This window comes from Salvelinus namaycush, chromosome 11 (assembly GCF_016432855.1).
Source record: "Salvelinus namaycush isolate Seneca chromosome 11, SaNama_1.0, whole genome shotgun sequence".
In the NCBI taxonomy this organism is placed as follows: domain Eukaryota; kingdom Metazoa; phylum Chordata; class Actinopteri; order Salmoniformes; family Salmonidae; genus Salvelinus; species Salvelinus namaycush.
Genome location: NC_052317.1, coordinates 45,066,668 through 45,079,562, shown reverse-complemented (window position 1 = coordinate 45,079,562; position 12,895 = coordinate 45,066,668). Strand labels below are relative to the sequence as shown.

At 51.4% G+C, this 12,895-nt stretch overlaps 1 protein-coding gene across 1 annotated transcript in view; it reads right to left on the bottom strand.

The window, feature by feature from the left end:
* Positions 1 to 2,970, bottom strand: part of LOC120056222 (myosin heavy chain, fast skeletal muscle-like) — a 21,117-nt gene extending 18,147 nt beyond the window's left edge. The window contains exons 1-4 of the mRNA XM_039004470.1: positions 2,763 to 2,970; positions 2,326 to 2,468; positions 1,973 to 2,129; positions 1,667 to 1,694 (exon numbers count right to left, since the gene is read on the bottom strand). Coding sequence (XP_038860398.1) covers positions 1,667 to 1,694; positions 1,973 to 2,129; positions 2,326 to 2,468; positions 2,763 to 2,970 — 536 coding nt within the window. The remainder of the gene's footprint in view (positions 1 to 1,666; positions 1,695 to 1,972; positions 2,130 to 2,325; positions 2,469 to 2,762) is intronic.
* Between the last annotated feature and the right edge of the window lie 9,925 nt (positions 2,971 to 12,895).

Sequence of the window (12,895 nt, the reverse complement as noted above, 5' to 3'; positions counted from 1 at the left end):
TAATTTGTACGCTGCAAGTTGACTGCAAGAAGCCCAAACAGATTTAACAAAAACATAATAATTTCAAACCTTGATTACATTGGGATACGATCACATATGTCTCTCTATTTATACGTGGGAATACTTGGAAAAGATTTCCTAAATTCTAATCACTTGGGCCTGATTTCCATTTATACATTTTTTACAGTCTTTTATGTCCAACAATGATAATTCAATAAACTATACATTGTGTGTACAACACAGTAGAAACACTTGCTCTTTCCATGACATAGACTGACCAGGTGAATCCAGGTGAAAGCTATGATCCCTTATTGATGTCACCTGTTCAATCCATTTCAATCAGTGTAGATAAAGGAGAGGAGAGGGGTTAAAGAAGGATTTTTAAGCCTTGAGACAATTGAGACATGGATTGTGTATGTGTGCTATTCAGAAGGTGAATGGGCAAGACAAAAGATTTAAGTGCCTTTGAATGGGGTATGGTAGTAGGTGCCAGGCGCACCAGTTTGAGTGTGTTAACTGCAACGCTGATGGGATTTTCATGCTCAACAGTTTCCTGTGTGTATGTAGAATGGTCCACCACCCAAATGAAATCCAGACAACTTGACACAACTGTGGGAAGCGTTGGAGTCAACAGGGGCCAGCGTCCTTGTGGAACGCTTTAGACACCTTGTTGAGTCCATGCCCCGACGAAGTGCGTCTGTTCTGAGGGCAAAAGGGGGGTGCAACTCAATATTAGGAAGGTGTTCCTAATGTTTTGTACACTCATTCTAAATATATATATATATAATTTAATGTATTTTTTTCTGAGAAGAGACTTGAGGGGGCAAATAAAATGACCCACAAGCCACCAGTTGGGGATCCCAAATGACCCAACTAGTGCTGAGCGATACGTGCTTTTTGAGGTCGGTTCGGATTCAGTTTGTTTATTTAAAAAAATATCACAGTTTAGTTTTTTGGTGGTTTTAAGATTTGTTTTTAACATGAATTGCACGATGTAACAACACAGAATGCCCATTACTGCTTATCACTTATATCACTTATTATGAACTGGGTGGTTCGAGCCATGAATTCTGATTGGCTGGCAGCCGTGGTATGTCAGACTGTTTACCACGCGTCTGAAAAAACTATTATTTTTACTGCTCTAATTACGTTGGTAACCAGTTTATAATAGCAATAATGCACCTCGGTGGTTTGTGGTATATGGCCAATATACCACGGCTAAGGGCTGTATCTCCCTACTACATCGCACAGTTTGGGCATGATCTGATATATCTCTAGAGAAACTGTGCATTGAGCTCACAGAAAAAAAAACAAATGAAATGGAATTCAAACAATTGAACTGACATTGTCAGGTAGCCTAGCAGTTAAGAGCGTTGGGCCAGTAATAGAAAGATTGCTGGTTTGAATCCCCGAGCCGGCAAGGTGCAAAAATCTGTTGTTCTGCTCTTGAACAAGGCAGTTAACCCCCAGCAACTGCTCCCCGGGTGCCGATGATGTCGATTAAGACAGCCCCCCCCCACCTCTCTTATTCAGAGAGGTTGGTTTAAATGCGGAAGACACATTTCTGTTGAATACATTCAGTTGTGCAACTGACTAGGTATCCCCTTTCCCTAGTTTAAAAAACCCCCCAGACATTTTGGTTAATCGCTCAGCACAAACAACTTACGTAATCAGGATGGACTGGTTCTCCTTATCTGGAACCCAAAAACATCATGCGTATTATACTCATGAAACATTATGGGTATATCATGAATTTCATTTTGGAATATTTTCTATTCAAGGCTAATGAAATCCGATATTCAAGGCAAAATGTTCAAACCTACATGAGAAACAGTAGATTCCCTCCATCCATCCATCCATCCATCCATCCATCCATCCATCCATCCATCCATCCATCCATCCATCCATCCAGCCATCCATCCATCCATCCATCCACCCATCCATCCATCCATCCATCCATGAGAGCTCGTACCAATCATCATGAACTGAAAGGCGTTGTCAGAGACGGAGAAGATATGGGGTGGAGCCTCCATCCTCTTCTTCCCTCTGTAGGCGTTGACAACCTCTTCGTCGTACACGGGGAGCCACTTGTAGGGGTTCACCGTGGCACAGAAGAGCCCAGAGTAGGTCTGTATGAAATAAAATCGGATAAATGTACTTGTTTTCTTGTTGGTCTACTGAAGTGGTATGTTTTGGTTTATACCGTTCATTTATGTGTAGTACAGGAAGTGTGAATTTCTTATGTCATTTACTGTATGTGTAGGACTGGAAGTGTGTATTTCTTATGTTGACGTATGTGTGTGTATGTTTATGCAGGTTTCTTACATAAATCATCCATGCTGCATAACGCTCTTTGAGGTTATACAACACAGAGGCTTCATTCAGGTAGGTCATCATGGCCATGTCCTCAATCTTGTCGTACTTAGGGGGGTTCATCTGATAGATGTCTGCTTCTTTGAACTCTTTTCCTTCCTGAAACAGTCAGAAATCTACATGACACACAGATCAAACTGGACATGACTGAACGCGTTTTGCTCATTAGTTAGTTCAAATGCATACTGCCATTTAACCCAACTACTCTGTTATCACCCATTGACACACACATGGATATTCTTGACTAATTAATATCAATAATTCATGCCATTTAAAGGTTATATTCTGCTTACAAAAAACAAAGAAATACTTCTACATCTATCTTTCAAGAAAGAGTAATTGCACAAACTTGAACTTGAATACTTTTCAGATCAGGCTTACCTCCTTACTGCCGTCAGGTTTTGTGACTGTCACAGTACACTTTCCATCGGCTCTGGCAGTGACCAAACCCTTTAGGTACAGCTCCACCTTGTCTGTCACATAGCAGGCGTTCTTTGAATCAAACGGCATGGCTTGTGCCTCCATCCTCTCCCTCTCAGGCTTACGAAGGTACAAGGCAGCCTTGCCATAGATTTGCATCTCCGCGTCCGTACTCATGGTGACGGATTACTAGGAAACAGATTAAACAACAATCTAGAGTGACTCTGTGGTGCTTCCTCCACATTCAACAGAGTTAGATGAGCGGTACCCCTCACAGAATATTTTCATCATTTTTATATGAAGACTCAAACAATGTCTCACCTTCGTTTTCCCGTCCTACAGATGAATTTCTACTTCTTGGAGGACCCTGTGAAACATTAGGGTGTTGTAAATTCTAAAGCCTTATCATTTAGCCCCCCGAAAGGCTAGAAAACATTTTGAATGGCATCATTCAACTCAAATCATTACAGCCATGTCCAATTCAACTACAGGTGCAACTGGTAACTTTCATTTTCCTGGTTGGTAACTCACTTTCCTAGACATTCTGTCTCTGAAAACCCAGCTACATTCTAGAACACCCCCTCAATTTACAAACAAGTGCAGGAGCACCACTTTTGACTGTGAATTAAAGTGACAGATTTTAAGTATAACACCTTCAATGTAAAAATAATTTAATGTAAAAATAAATAATAAAAATAGTTTCAATCAACGCCACTTGATTGCATATTGTAAAATCTTATAAGAGACGTGCACAAAGGAAATGCAGAACTCGATTCAAACATTGCATTTATCTACAACCTCAGATGCTGAGTGAATGTAGAAATCTAAGGAGGTGGAGAGAGACTTACCACAGAGGAAGAAGGGATCTGACTTATGAATGCTGGGGCCTCAGTCTCCTTATATCTGGTTGAAAGTGCCAACCAAGCAAAAGTTAATTATGGACCACCCTGGTGAAGGAAATGGATTGGATGAGAGACCTCTGTCTGTCTGTGTCTCACTAGCCCCTCCCACTCCAGGGAGCATCCCAGACACTCCCGTTACATGACTTTGTAATATCATATTTGTCTCTCAATGGAATTTCACAGAATATACGTAAACGAGATGTAATTTAATAATTAGGACAACATCACTCGTTTATTTATCAAATTTATTCCAATATTACAACCACGGCCCCTCAAGTACTGTGAAGGAGTCAGTCCATGTTGCCCCAATATCACTAAAATAGTTTTCATAAAATCTAATCTGAGAATATTTAGTAAACATTTTGTGGTATTATTTTATATCAACAACTTTATATATATTTTCACAATTGTTTTTGTGTCATTTTGTATTTGGCTTTCAATAATCACTCATTAAACTGTTGAATCAAATGTGTATTTATTAATCTAGAAAATGATATTTTGGAGATGCTGGAGACACTTTGATTTGTCTCACATATCAGTTGTCTAAAACGGTCCAGCAGGATTCTAGCTACCTGGGCTTTGCTTTAGAGTTAGAACACTATTTCAATGTTCAGTATAGCACTTTCAAATACCACACTGTAATAATAATGCATTTATAATTGATTAGAAAATAGTTTATCCATCATTTATTTATCATTAATCCCACATTTGTAAATGTTAGCAAGCTAGCTATTCACACATTTATAAGCCACTTATTTAATACTGATGAACAATATCATTCATAAGAGCCCTATACATTGGTTTATAAGGACCAAAACATGAAGTGCTTTCATTTCTAAACGGTAAAACAGATATGTGTGACATTCTCTACTGTCGCATAATGTGAAACATTATATTTCAAATCTAAAATGCTGGAGTATAGAAGCCAAACATAAATATGTAGCTTTACTGTCCAAATACGTATGGAGGGGATTAAATAATAAAACTGACCTTAGATCAGTGTCAGAGGAATATGTACCCCTGACATACCCAACTAGAAAACTGTTAATTTGGCCACAAAGACCTCAACTGTCTTTAAAGCCGTGGGTCTTCTCACAATGTTCTGAGCACTGTACTGAGAACAGGGCTGGGGTCATTTCAAATCATTTCAAAGTCAATTCAGGAAGTGAACTTTTATTTCTCATTAAAAAAATATTTGTGCACAGTTTACTTCCTGAATGAACTGATTTGTACTTCTTCCACAGCAACACTAACGTACTGAACCTGATTTCAAGGTATTACGGGCCAAATTGAAGATTCGGATCAGTTGATTTAGCTGAAGGCGTTGTGTTAATGCTGGGGTGGAATAAAAGTTTGAACACCATGTGGATGGCTGTCCAGAACAGAAGTTGCATAGCCCTGATACACTATTAATAACTGGCATTAGTAAACTGGCATAATAAAACTGACATTGTACATATCTGACGTATTTTGGCAGAGCCGGGAGGATTCGGAATGGAAGTCTTGATCCAATACATTTTAAGGGTGTGACTCAGGGCTCCATTCAATCCGTAGCGTGGAAGATCTGCATTGTAGTGCGATTGACATTTAAAGGCAATGAGACTGAATTCACAGTAAACGCTGCATCTGTCGGCTCAATAGGGAATGTACTTTAGATGTCAACCCGTGCTACAACGCAGATCTTGTGGTTTATGGATTGAATCGAGCCCCTAGTCTGTGCTTGCAAAGTAGTTTCATCACCACAGACAGGAGTTTGTCTGAGACACCCCAACGCCTTGGCTCATGTCAGCATTTTTTTTTACATGATTTCATCCATTAAAATGTCACAGCCAGTAAAAATCTAAATCTGGAAATTAAATGTCACAAGCTGTGGCATGGCTCCACAAAACAACCGAGCTGGGCTCGGTTCACTCAGATCTTATTTTCCAGGACCCATATTTTGCACTAAATGTATTACAGTGGCCAATAAAGGCAACGTGAGGACCTCATGATGGACTAATAAGGTCAAAATAATGTGCTGGTCTGTATCGGATCTCTGTGTGGAACACAGTATAGGTCAGGGGTACTCAAATGCTATTTGAGAAGGTCCAGTCAGCTGAAAAACATTAGCTGACATGGGCTTGTTTTTTTCTGTTGTTTTTATTTTTTATTTTACTTTTCAAGTCAGTTAAGAACAAATTCTTATTTACAGTGACGGCCTATCACAGACAACACTGGGCCAATTGTGAACCTCCCGATGGGACTTGCAATTACAGACGGATGTGATACAGCCTGGATACAAACCAGGCATTGACGCGACTCGGGTGCCCCATTGAGATGCAGTGTCTTAGACCACTGCGCCAGTCGGGAGCCCTGATCAACTGTCATAAATTGTTCTCTTTAATTCATCTCTCTAAGGTCGGCAGTGACTGACGTGACAAGAGGAAAACTGCACACTTAGAAATTGCAGCTTGTGCATTCTACTTTTACAAATTTCAAGGGTAAGTTGAAAGCCTGACTGAGTTCCTTAAAAAAAACGAATAACTATATGCTATAATTTTTTTGTCGGGACCTGTGGTCCGTAATGACCCCGTTCTGGGTCTGGATGCGGACCGCAGTCCGCCTGTTGAGGATAGCTGGTATAGGTTATGAGGTTTTCACTTTTCAGCATGCAGTATGACGTCAATGGAGGGCCAAATGTAATATTAATGTCACACAGACACAAAGTAGTCATCCCGGTCTGTGACCTTCTCCGCAGCCAATGGCCATGTTCTGAAACTGGGTGTCAGAAATACATGCAGCCTAAAGTTGTTTAGGATTGTTTTATGACCCTTCGTCAGAGAGACGGTATCAAACCACATCTGCTGAGCTGTTCTTGAATCTCCAATTTGATCCCATACAGTCGATGGCAGAGTTATAGGAAGTGTACCAAAGCAACAGATCATTTACAAGCTCAATATGGCCATGTGTCAGAAATACATCCAGCTTCCACAGCAATATATCTAAAGTCATTTGGCATTGCTTTATTGTCATTGGAGCCGTGCACCAGAAGATATGACCATATACAAAACAGACTTATACTTGACATGGCCATTATACAGATCAGTTAAATACCTGCTTCTTTTTGGACAGCTTTATTTTTACATGTTCAAATGTCAAGACAAGACAGATTGTAGGAAGACACAGTCAAGGACAAGAAAAGTCCAGAACTAAGAACATCAATAAAACTGGGAATCCCACACCCTCCCTTCAGCTGCAGCTGTTGGAACAAAAGCGTCTCTGGGGAGCAGGGGACTCATCCTAGCCAAGCTTTTGGAAGATCCTAGACAAGTAGCAGCCCAATCCACTAGATGGCCCAACCAATGATCAACGTTAAGAAGTGAAACACCTCACATCCAGTCACACTATTGAAAGACTGATTTTAATCATGGGGGGACTGTTGAATAGAAGGTGTTAACAATGACTCAATGACCCCAAGCCTTCTGGGAATTCTATGAAGTCCAAAAGTTATGGGCGGAGTTAGAAAGTTGGCTGTCAGAAGTATCTCAATGTAAATGTACTTTTAATCCGTTCTGTCTGCATATTTCAAGACATGTCATATGAGGTGCAGTGAGAAACCTGATTGGTTGGAAGTTACTTTTCTCATCAATCATCTTGAAGAAACATATATTTAAAACCTGGAAATCAACCAATCCTCCATCACCAACACAATGGAAAGGTCAAACGCTTTATTATCTAAATGTTGGAAGTGTGTGGGTGATGGGGGTGCTGGAGATGGGATGGGGGTGCTGGAGATGGGATGGGGGCGCTGGAGATGGGGGCGCTGGAGATGGGATGGGGGTGCTGGAGATGGGATGGGGGTGCTGGAGATGGGGGCGCTGGAGATGGGGGCGCTGGAGATGGGATGGGGGTGCTGGAGATGGGATGGGGGTGCTGGAGATGGGATGGGGGCGCTGGAGATGGGATGGGGGCGCTGGAGATGGGATGGGGGCGCTGGAGATGGGATGGGGGCGCTGGAGATGGGATGGGGCGCTGGAGATGGGATGGGGGCGCTGGAGATTGGATGGGGTGCTGTTGATGGGATGGGGGTGCTGGAGATGGGATGGGGGCGCTGGAGATGGGATGGGGGCGCTGGAGATGGGATGGGGGTGTTGGAGATGGAATGGGGCACTGGTGATGTGGATGGGGGTGTTGGAGATGGGATGGGGGTGCTGGAGATGGGATGGGGGCGCTGGAGATGGGATGGGGGTGCTGGAGATGGGATGGGGGCGCTGGAGATGGGATGGGGGCGCTGGAGATGGGATGGGGGCGCTGGAGATGGGATGGGGCGCTGGAGATGGGATGGGGCGCTGGAGATGGGATGGGGTGTTGGAGATGGGATGGGGGTGCTGGAGATGGGATGGGGGCGCTGGAGATGGGGGTGGGGGCGCTGGAGATGGGATGGGGGCGCTGGAGATGGGGGTGTTGGAGATGGGATGGGGGTGCTGGAGATGGGATGGGGGCGCTGGAGATGGGGGTGGGGGCGCTGGAGATGGGATGGGGGCGCTGGAGATGGGGGTGTTGGAGATGGGATGGGGGTGCTGGAGATGGGGGTGGGGGCGCTGGAGATGGGGGTGGGGGCGCTGGAGATGGGATGGGGGCGCTGGAGATGGGATGGGGGCGCTGGAGATGGGATGGGGTGTTGGAGATGGGATGGGGGTGCTGGAGATGGGATGGGGGCGCTGGAGATGGGGGTGGGGGCGCTGGAGATGGGATGGGGGTGTTGGAGATGGGATGGGGGTGTTGGAGATGGGATGGGGGTGTTGGAGATGGGATGGGGGTGTTGGAGATGGGATGGGGGTGCTGGAGATAGGATGGGGGCGCTGGAGATGGGGGTGGGGGCGCTGGAGATGGGATGGGGCGCTGGAGATGGGATGGGGGCGCTGGAGATGGGGGTGGGGGCGCTGGAGATGGGATGGGGGCGCTGGAGATGGGATGGGGGTGTTGGAGATGGGATGGGGGTGCTGGAGATGGGATGGGGGCGCTGGAGATGGGATGGGGGCGCTGGAGATGGGATGGGGGCGCTGGAGATGGGATGGGGGCGCTGGAGATGGGATGGGGCGCTGGAGATGGGATGGGGGAGCTGGAGATGGGATGGGGGAGCTGGAGATGGGATGGGGGCGCTGGAGATGGGATGGGGGCGCTGGAGATGGGATGGGGCGCTGGAGATGGGATGGGGGAGCTGGAGATGGGATGGGGGTGCTGGAGATGGGATGGGGGCGCTGTTGATGGGATGGGGTGTTGGAGATGGGATGGGGGTGCTGGAGATGGGATGGGGTGTTGGAGATGGGATGGGGGTGCTGGATGGATGGGGGTGCTGGAGATGGGATGGGGTGCTGGAGATGGGATGGGGGTGCTGGAGATGGGATGGGGGTGCTGGAGATGGGATGGGGGTGCTGGAGATGGGATGGGGCACTGGTGATGGGATGGGGGTGCTGGAGATGGGATGGGGGCGCTGTTGATGGGATGGGGGTGCTGGAGATGGGATGGGGGTGCTGGAGATGGGATGGGGCGCTGTTGATGGGATGGGGGTGCTGGAGATGGGATGGGGGCGCTGTTGATGGGATGGGGGTGCTGGAGATGGGATGGGGCACTGGTGATGTGGATGGGGGCGCTGGAGATGGGATGGGGGTGCTGGAGATGGGATGGGGGCGCTGTTGATGGGATGGGGGTGCTGGAGATGGGATGGGGCTCTGGTGATGTGGATGGGGGCGCTGGAGATGGGATGGGGCACTGGTGATGTGGATGGGGGCTCTGGAGATGGGATGGGGGCGCTGGAGATGGGATGGGGGCGCTGGAGATGGGATGGGGGCGCTGGAGATGGGATGGGGGCGCTGGAGATGGGATGGGGGAGCTGGAGATGGGATGGGGGCGCTGGAGATGGGATGGGGGCGCTGGAGATGGGATGGGGGCTCTGGAGATGGGGGTGTTGGAGATGGGATGGGGGTGCTGGAGATGGGGGTGGGGGCGCTGGAGATGGGGGTGGGGGCGCTGGAGATGGGATGGGGGCGCTGGAGATGGGATGGGGGTGTTGGAGATGGGATGGGGGTGTTGGAGATGGGATGGGGGTGTTGGAGATGGGATGGGGTGTTGGAGATGGGATGGGGGTGCTGGAGATGGGATGGGGGCGCTGGAGATGGGGGTGGGGCGCTGGAGATGGGATGGGGGGGCTGGAGATGGGATGGGGGCGCTAGAGATGGGGGTGGGGGCGCTGGAGATCGGATGGGGGCGCTGGAGATGGGATGGGGGTGTTGGAGATGGGATGGGGGCGCTGGAGATGGGATGGGGGGGCTGGAGATGGGATGGGGGCGCTGGAGATGGGGGTGGGGGCGCTGGAGATGGGATGGGGGCGCTGGAGATGGGATGGGGGTGTTGGAGATGGGATGGGGGTGCTGGAGATGGGATGGGGGCGCTGGAGATGGGATGGGGGCGCTGGAGATGGGATGGGGGCGCTGGAGATGGGATGGGGGCGCTGGAGATGGGATGGGGCGCTGGAGATGGGATGGGGGAGCTGGAGATGGGATGGGGGAGCTGGAGATGGGATGGGGGCGCTGGAGATGGGATGGGGGCGCTGGAGATGGGATGGGGCGCTGGAGATGGGATGGGGGAGCTGGAGATGGGATGGGGGTGCTGGAGATGGGATGGAGGCGCTGTTGATGGGATGGGGTGTTGGAGATGGGATGGGGGTGCTGGAGATGGGATGGGGTGTTGGAGATGGGATGGGGGTGCTGGAGATGGGATGGGGGTGCTGGAGATGGGATGGGGGTGCTGGAGATGGGATGGGGCACTGGTGATGGGATGGGGGTGCTGGAGATGGGATGGGGGCGCTGTTGATGGGATGGGGGTGCTGGAGATGGGATGGGGGTGCTGGAGATGGGATGGGGGCGCTGTTGATGGGATGGGGGTGCTGGAGATGGGATGGGGGCGCTGTTGATGGGATGGGGGTGCTGGAGATGGGATGGGGCACTGGTGATGTGGATGGGGGCGCTGGAGATGGGATGGGGGTGCTGGAGATGGGATGGGGGCGCTGTTGATGGGATGGGGGTGCTGGAGATGGGATGGGGCTCTGGTGATGTGGATGGGGGCGCTGGAGATGGGATGGGGCACTGGTGATGTGGATGGAGGCTCTGGAGATGGGATGGGGGAGCTGGAGATGGGATGGGGGCGCTGGAGATGGGATGGGGGCGCTGGAGATGGGATGGGGGCGCTGGAGATGGGATGGGGGTGCTGGAGATGGGATGGGGCACTGGTGATGGGATGGGGGTGCTGGAGATGGGATGGGGGCGCTGTTGATGGGATGGGGGTGCTGGAGATGGGATGGGGGCGCTGGAGATGGGATGGGGGCTCTGGAGATGGGGGCGCTGGAGATGGGATGGGGGCGCTGGAGATGGGATGGGGGCTCTGGAGATGGGATGGGGGCGCTGGAGATGGGATGGGGGCTCTGGAGATGGGATGGGGGCGCTGGAGATGGGGGCGCTGGAGATGGGATGGGGGCGCTGGAGATGGGATGGGGGTGCTGGAGATGGGATGGGGGCGCTGGAGATGGGATGGGGGCGCGGGAGATGGGATGGGGGAGCTGGAGATGTGGATGGGGGAGCTGGAGATGTGGATGGGGGTGCTGGAGATGGGATGGGGGCGCTGGAGATGGGATGGGGTGCTGGAGATGGGATGGGGCGCTGGAGATGGGATGGGGCGCTGGAGATGGGATGGGGCGCTGGAGATGGGATGGGGCGCTGGAGATGGGATGGGGCGCTGGAGATGGGATGGTGCGCTGGAGATGGGATGGGGGTGCTGGAGATGGGATGGGGGTGCTGGAGATGGGATGGGGCGCTGGAGATGGGATGGGGGTGCTGGAGATGGGATGGGGGCGGTAGAGATGGGATGGGGGCGCTGGAGATGGGATGGGGGTGCTGGAGATGGGATGGGGGCGGTAGAGATGGGATGGGGGCGCTGGAGATGGGATGGGGGCGCTGGAGATGTGGATGGGGGCGCTGGAGATGGGATGGGGGCGCTGGAGATGTGGATGGGGGTGCTGGAGATGTGGATGGGGGCACTGGAGATGGGATGGTGGCTCTGGAGAAGGGATGGGGGCGCTGGAGATGGGATGGGGGCTCTGGAGATGGGGGCGCTGGAGATGGGATGGGGGCGCTGGAGATGGGATGGGGGTGCTGGAGATGGGATGGGGGCGCTGGAGATGGGATGGGGGCGCTGGAGATGGGATGGGGGAGCTGGAGATGTGGATGGGGGAGCTGGAGATGTGGATGGGGGTGCTGGAGATGGGATGGGGGCGCTGGAGATGGGATGGGGTTGCTGGAGATGGGATGGGGCGCTGGAGATGGGATGGGGGCGCTGGAGATGGGATGGGGGCGCTGGAGATGGGATGGGGCGCTGGAGATGGGATGGGGCGCTGGAGATGGGATGGTGCGCTGGAGATGGGATGGGGGTGCTGGAGATGGGATGGGGGTGCTGGAGATGGGATGGGGCGCTGGAGATGGGATGGGGGTGCTGGAGATGGGATGGGGGCGCTGGAGATGGGATGGGGGCGCTGGAGATGGGGGTGCTGGAGATGGGATGGGGGCTCTGGAGATGGGGGCGCTGGAGATGGGATGGGGGCGCTGGAGATGGGATGGGGGCTCTGGAGATGGGATGGGGGCGCTGGAGATGGGATGGGGGCGCTGGAGATGGGATGGGGGCGCTGGAGATGGGATGGGGGCGCTGGAGATGGGATGGGGGCTCTGGAGATGGGGGCGCTGGAGATGGGATGGGGGCGCTGGAGATGGGATGGGGGTGCTGGAGATGGGATGGGGGCGCTGGAGATGGGATGGGGGCGCTGGAGATGGGATGGGGGAGCTGGAGATGTGGATGGGGGAGCTGGAGATGTGGATGGGGGTGCTGGAGATGGGATGGGGGCGCTGGAGATGGGATGGGGGTGCTGGAGATGGGATGGGGCGCTGGAGATGGGGCGCTGGAGATGGGATGGGGCGCTGGAGATGGGATGGGGCGCTGGAGATGGGATGGGGGCACTGGAGATGGGATGGGGGCGCTGGAGATGGGATGGGGGCGCTGGAGATGGGATGGGGGTGCTGGAGATGGGATGGGGGCGGTAGAGATGGGATGGGGGCGCTGGAGATGGGATGGGGGCGCTGGAGATGTGGATGGGGGTGCTGGAGATGGGATGGGGG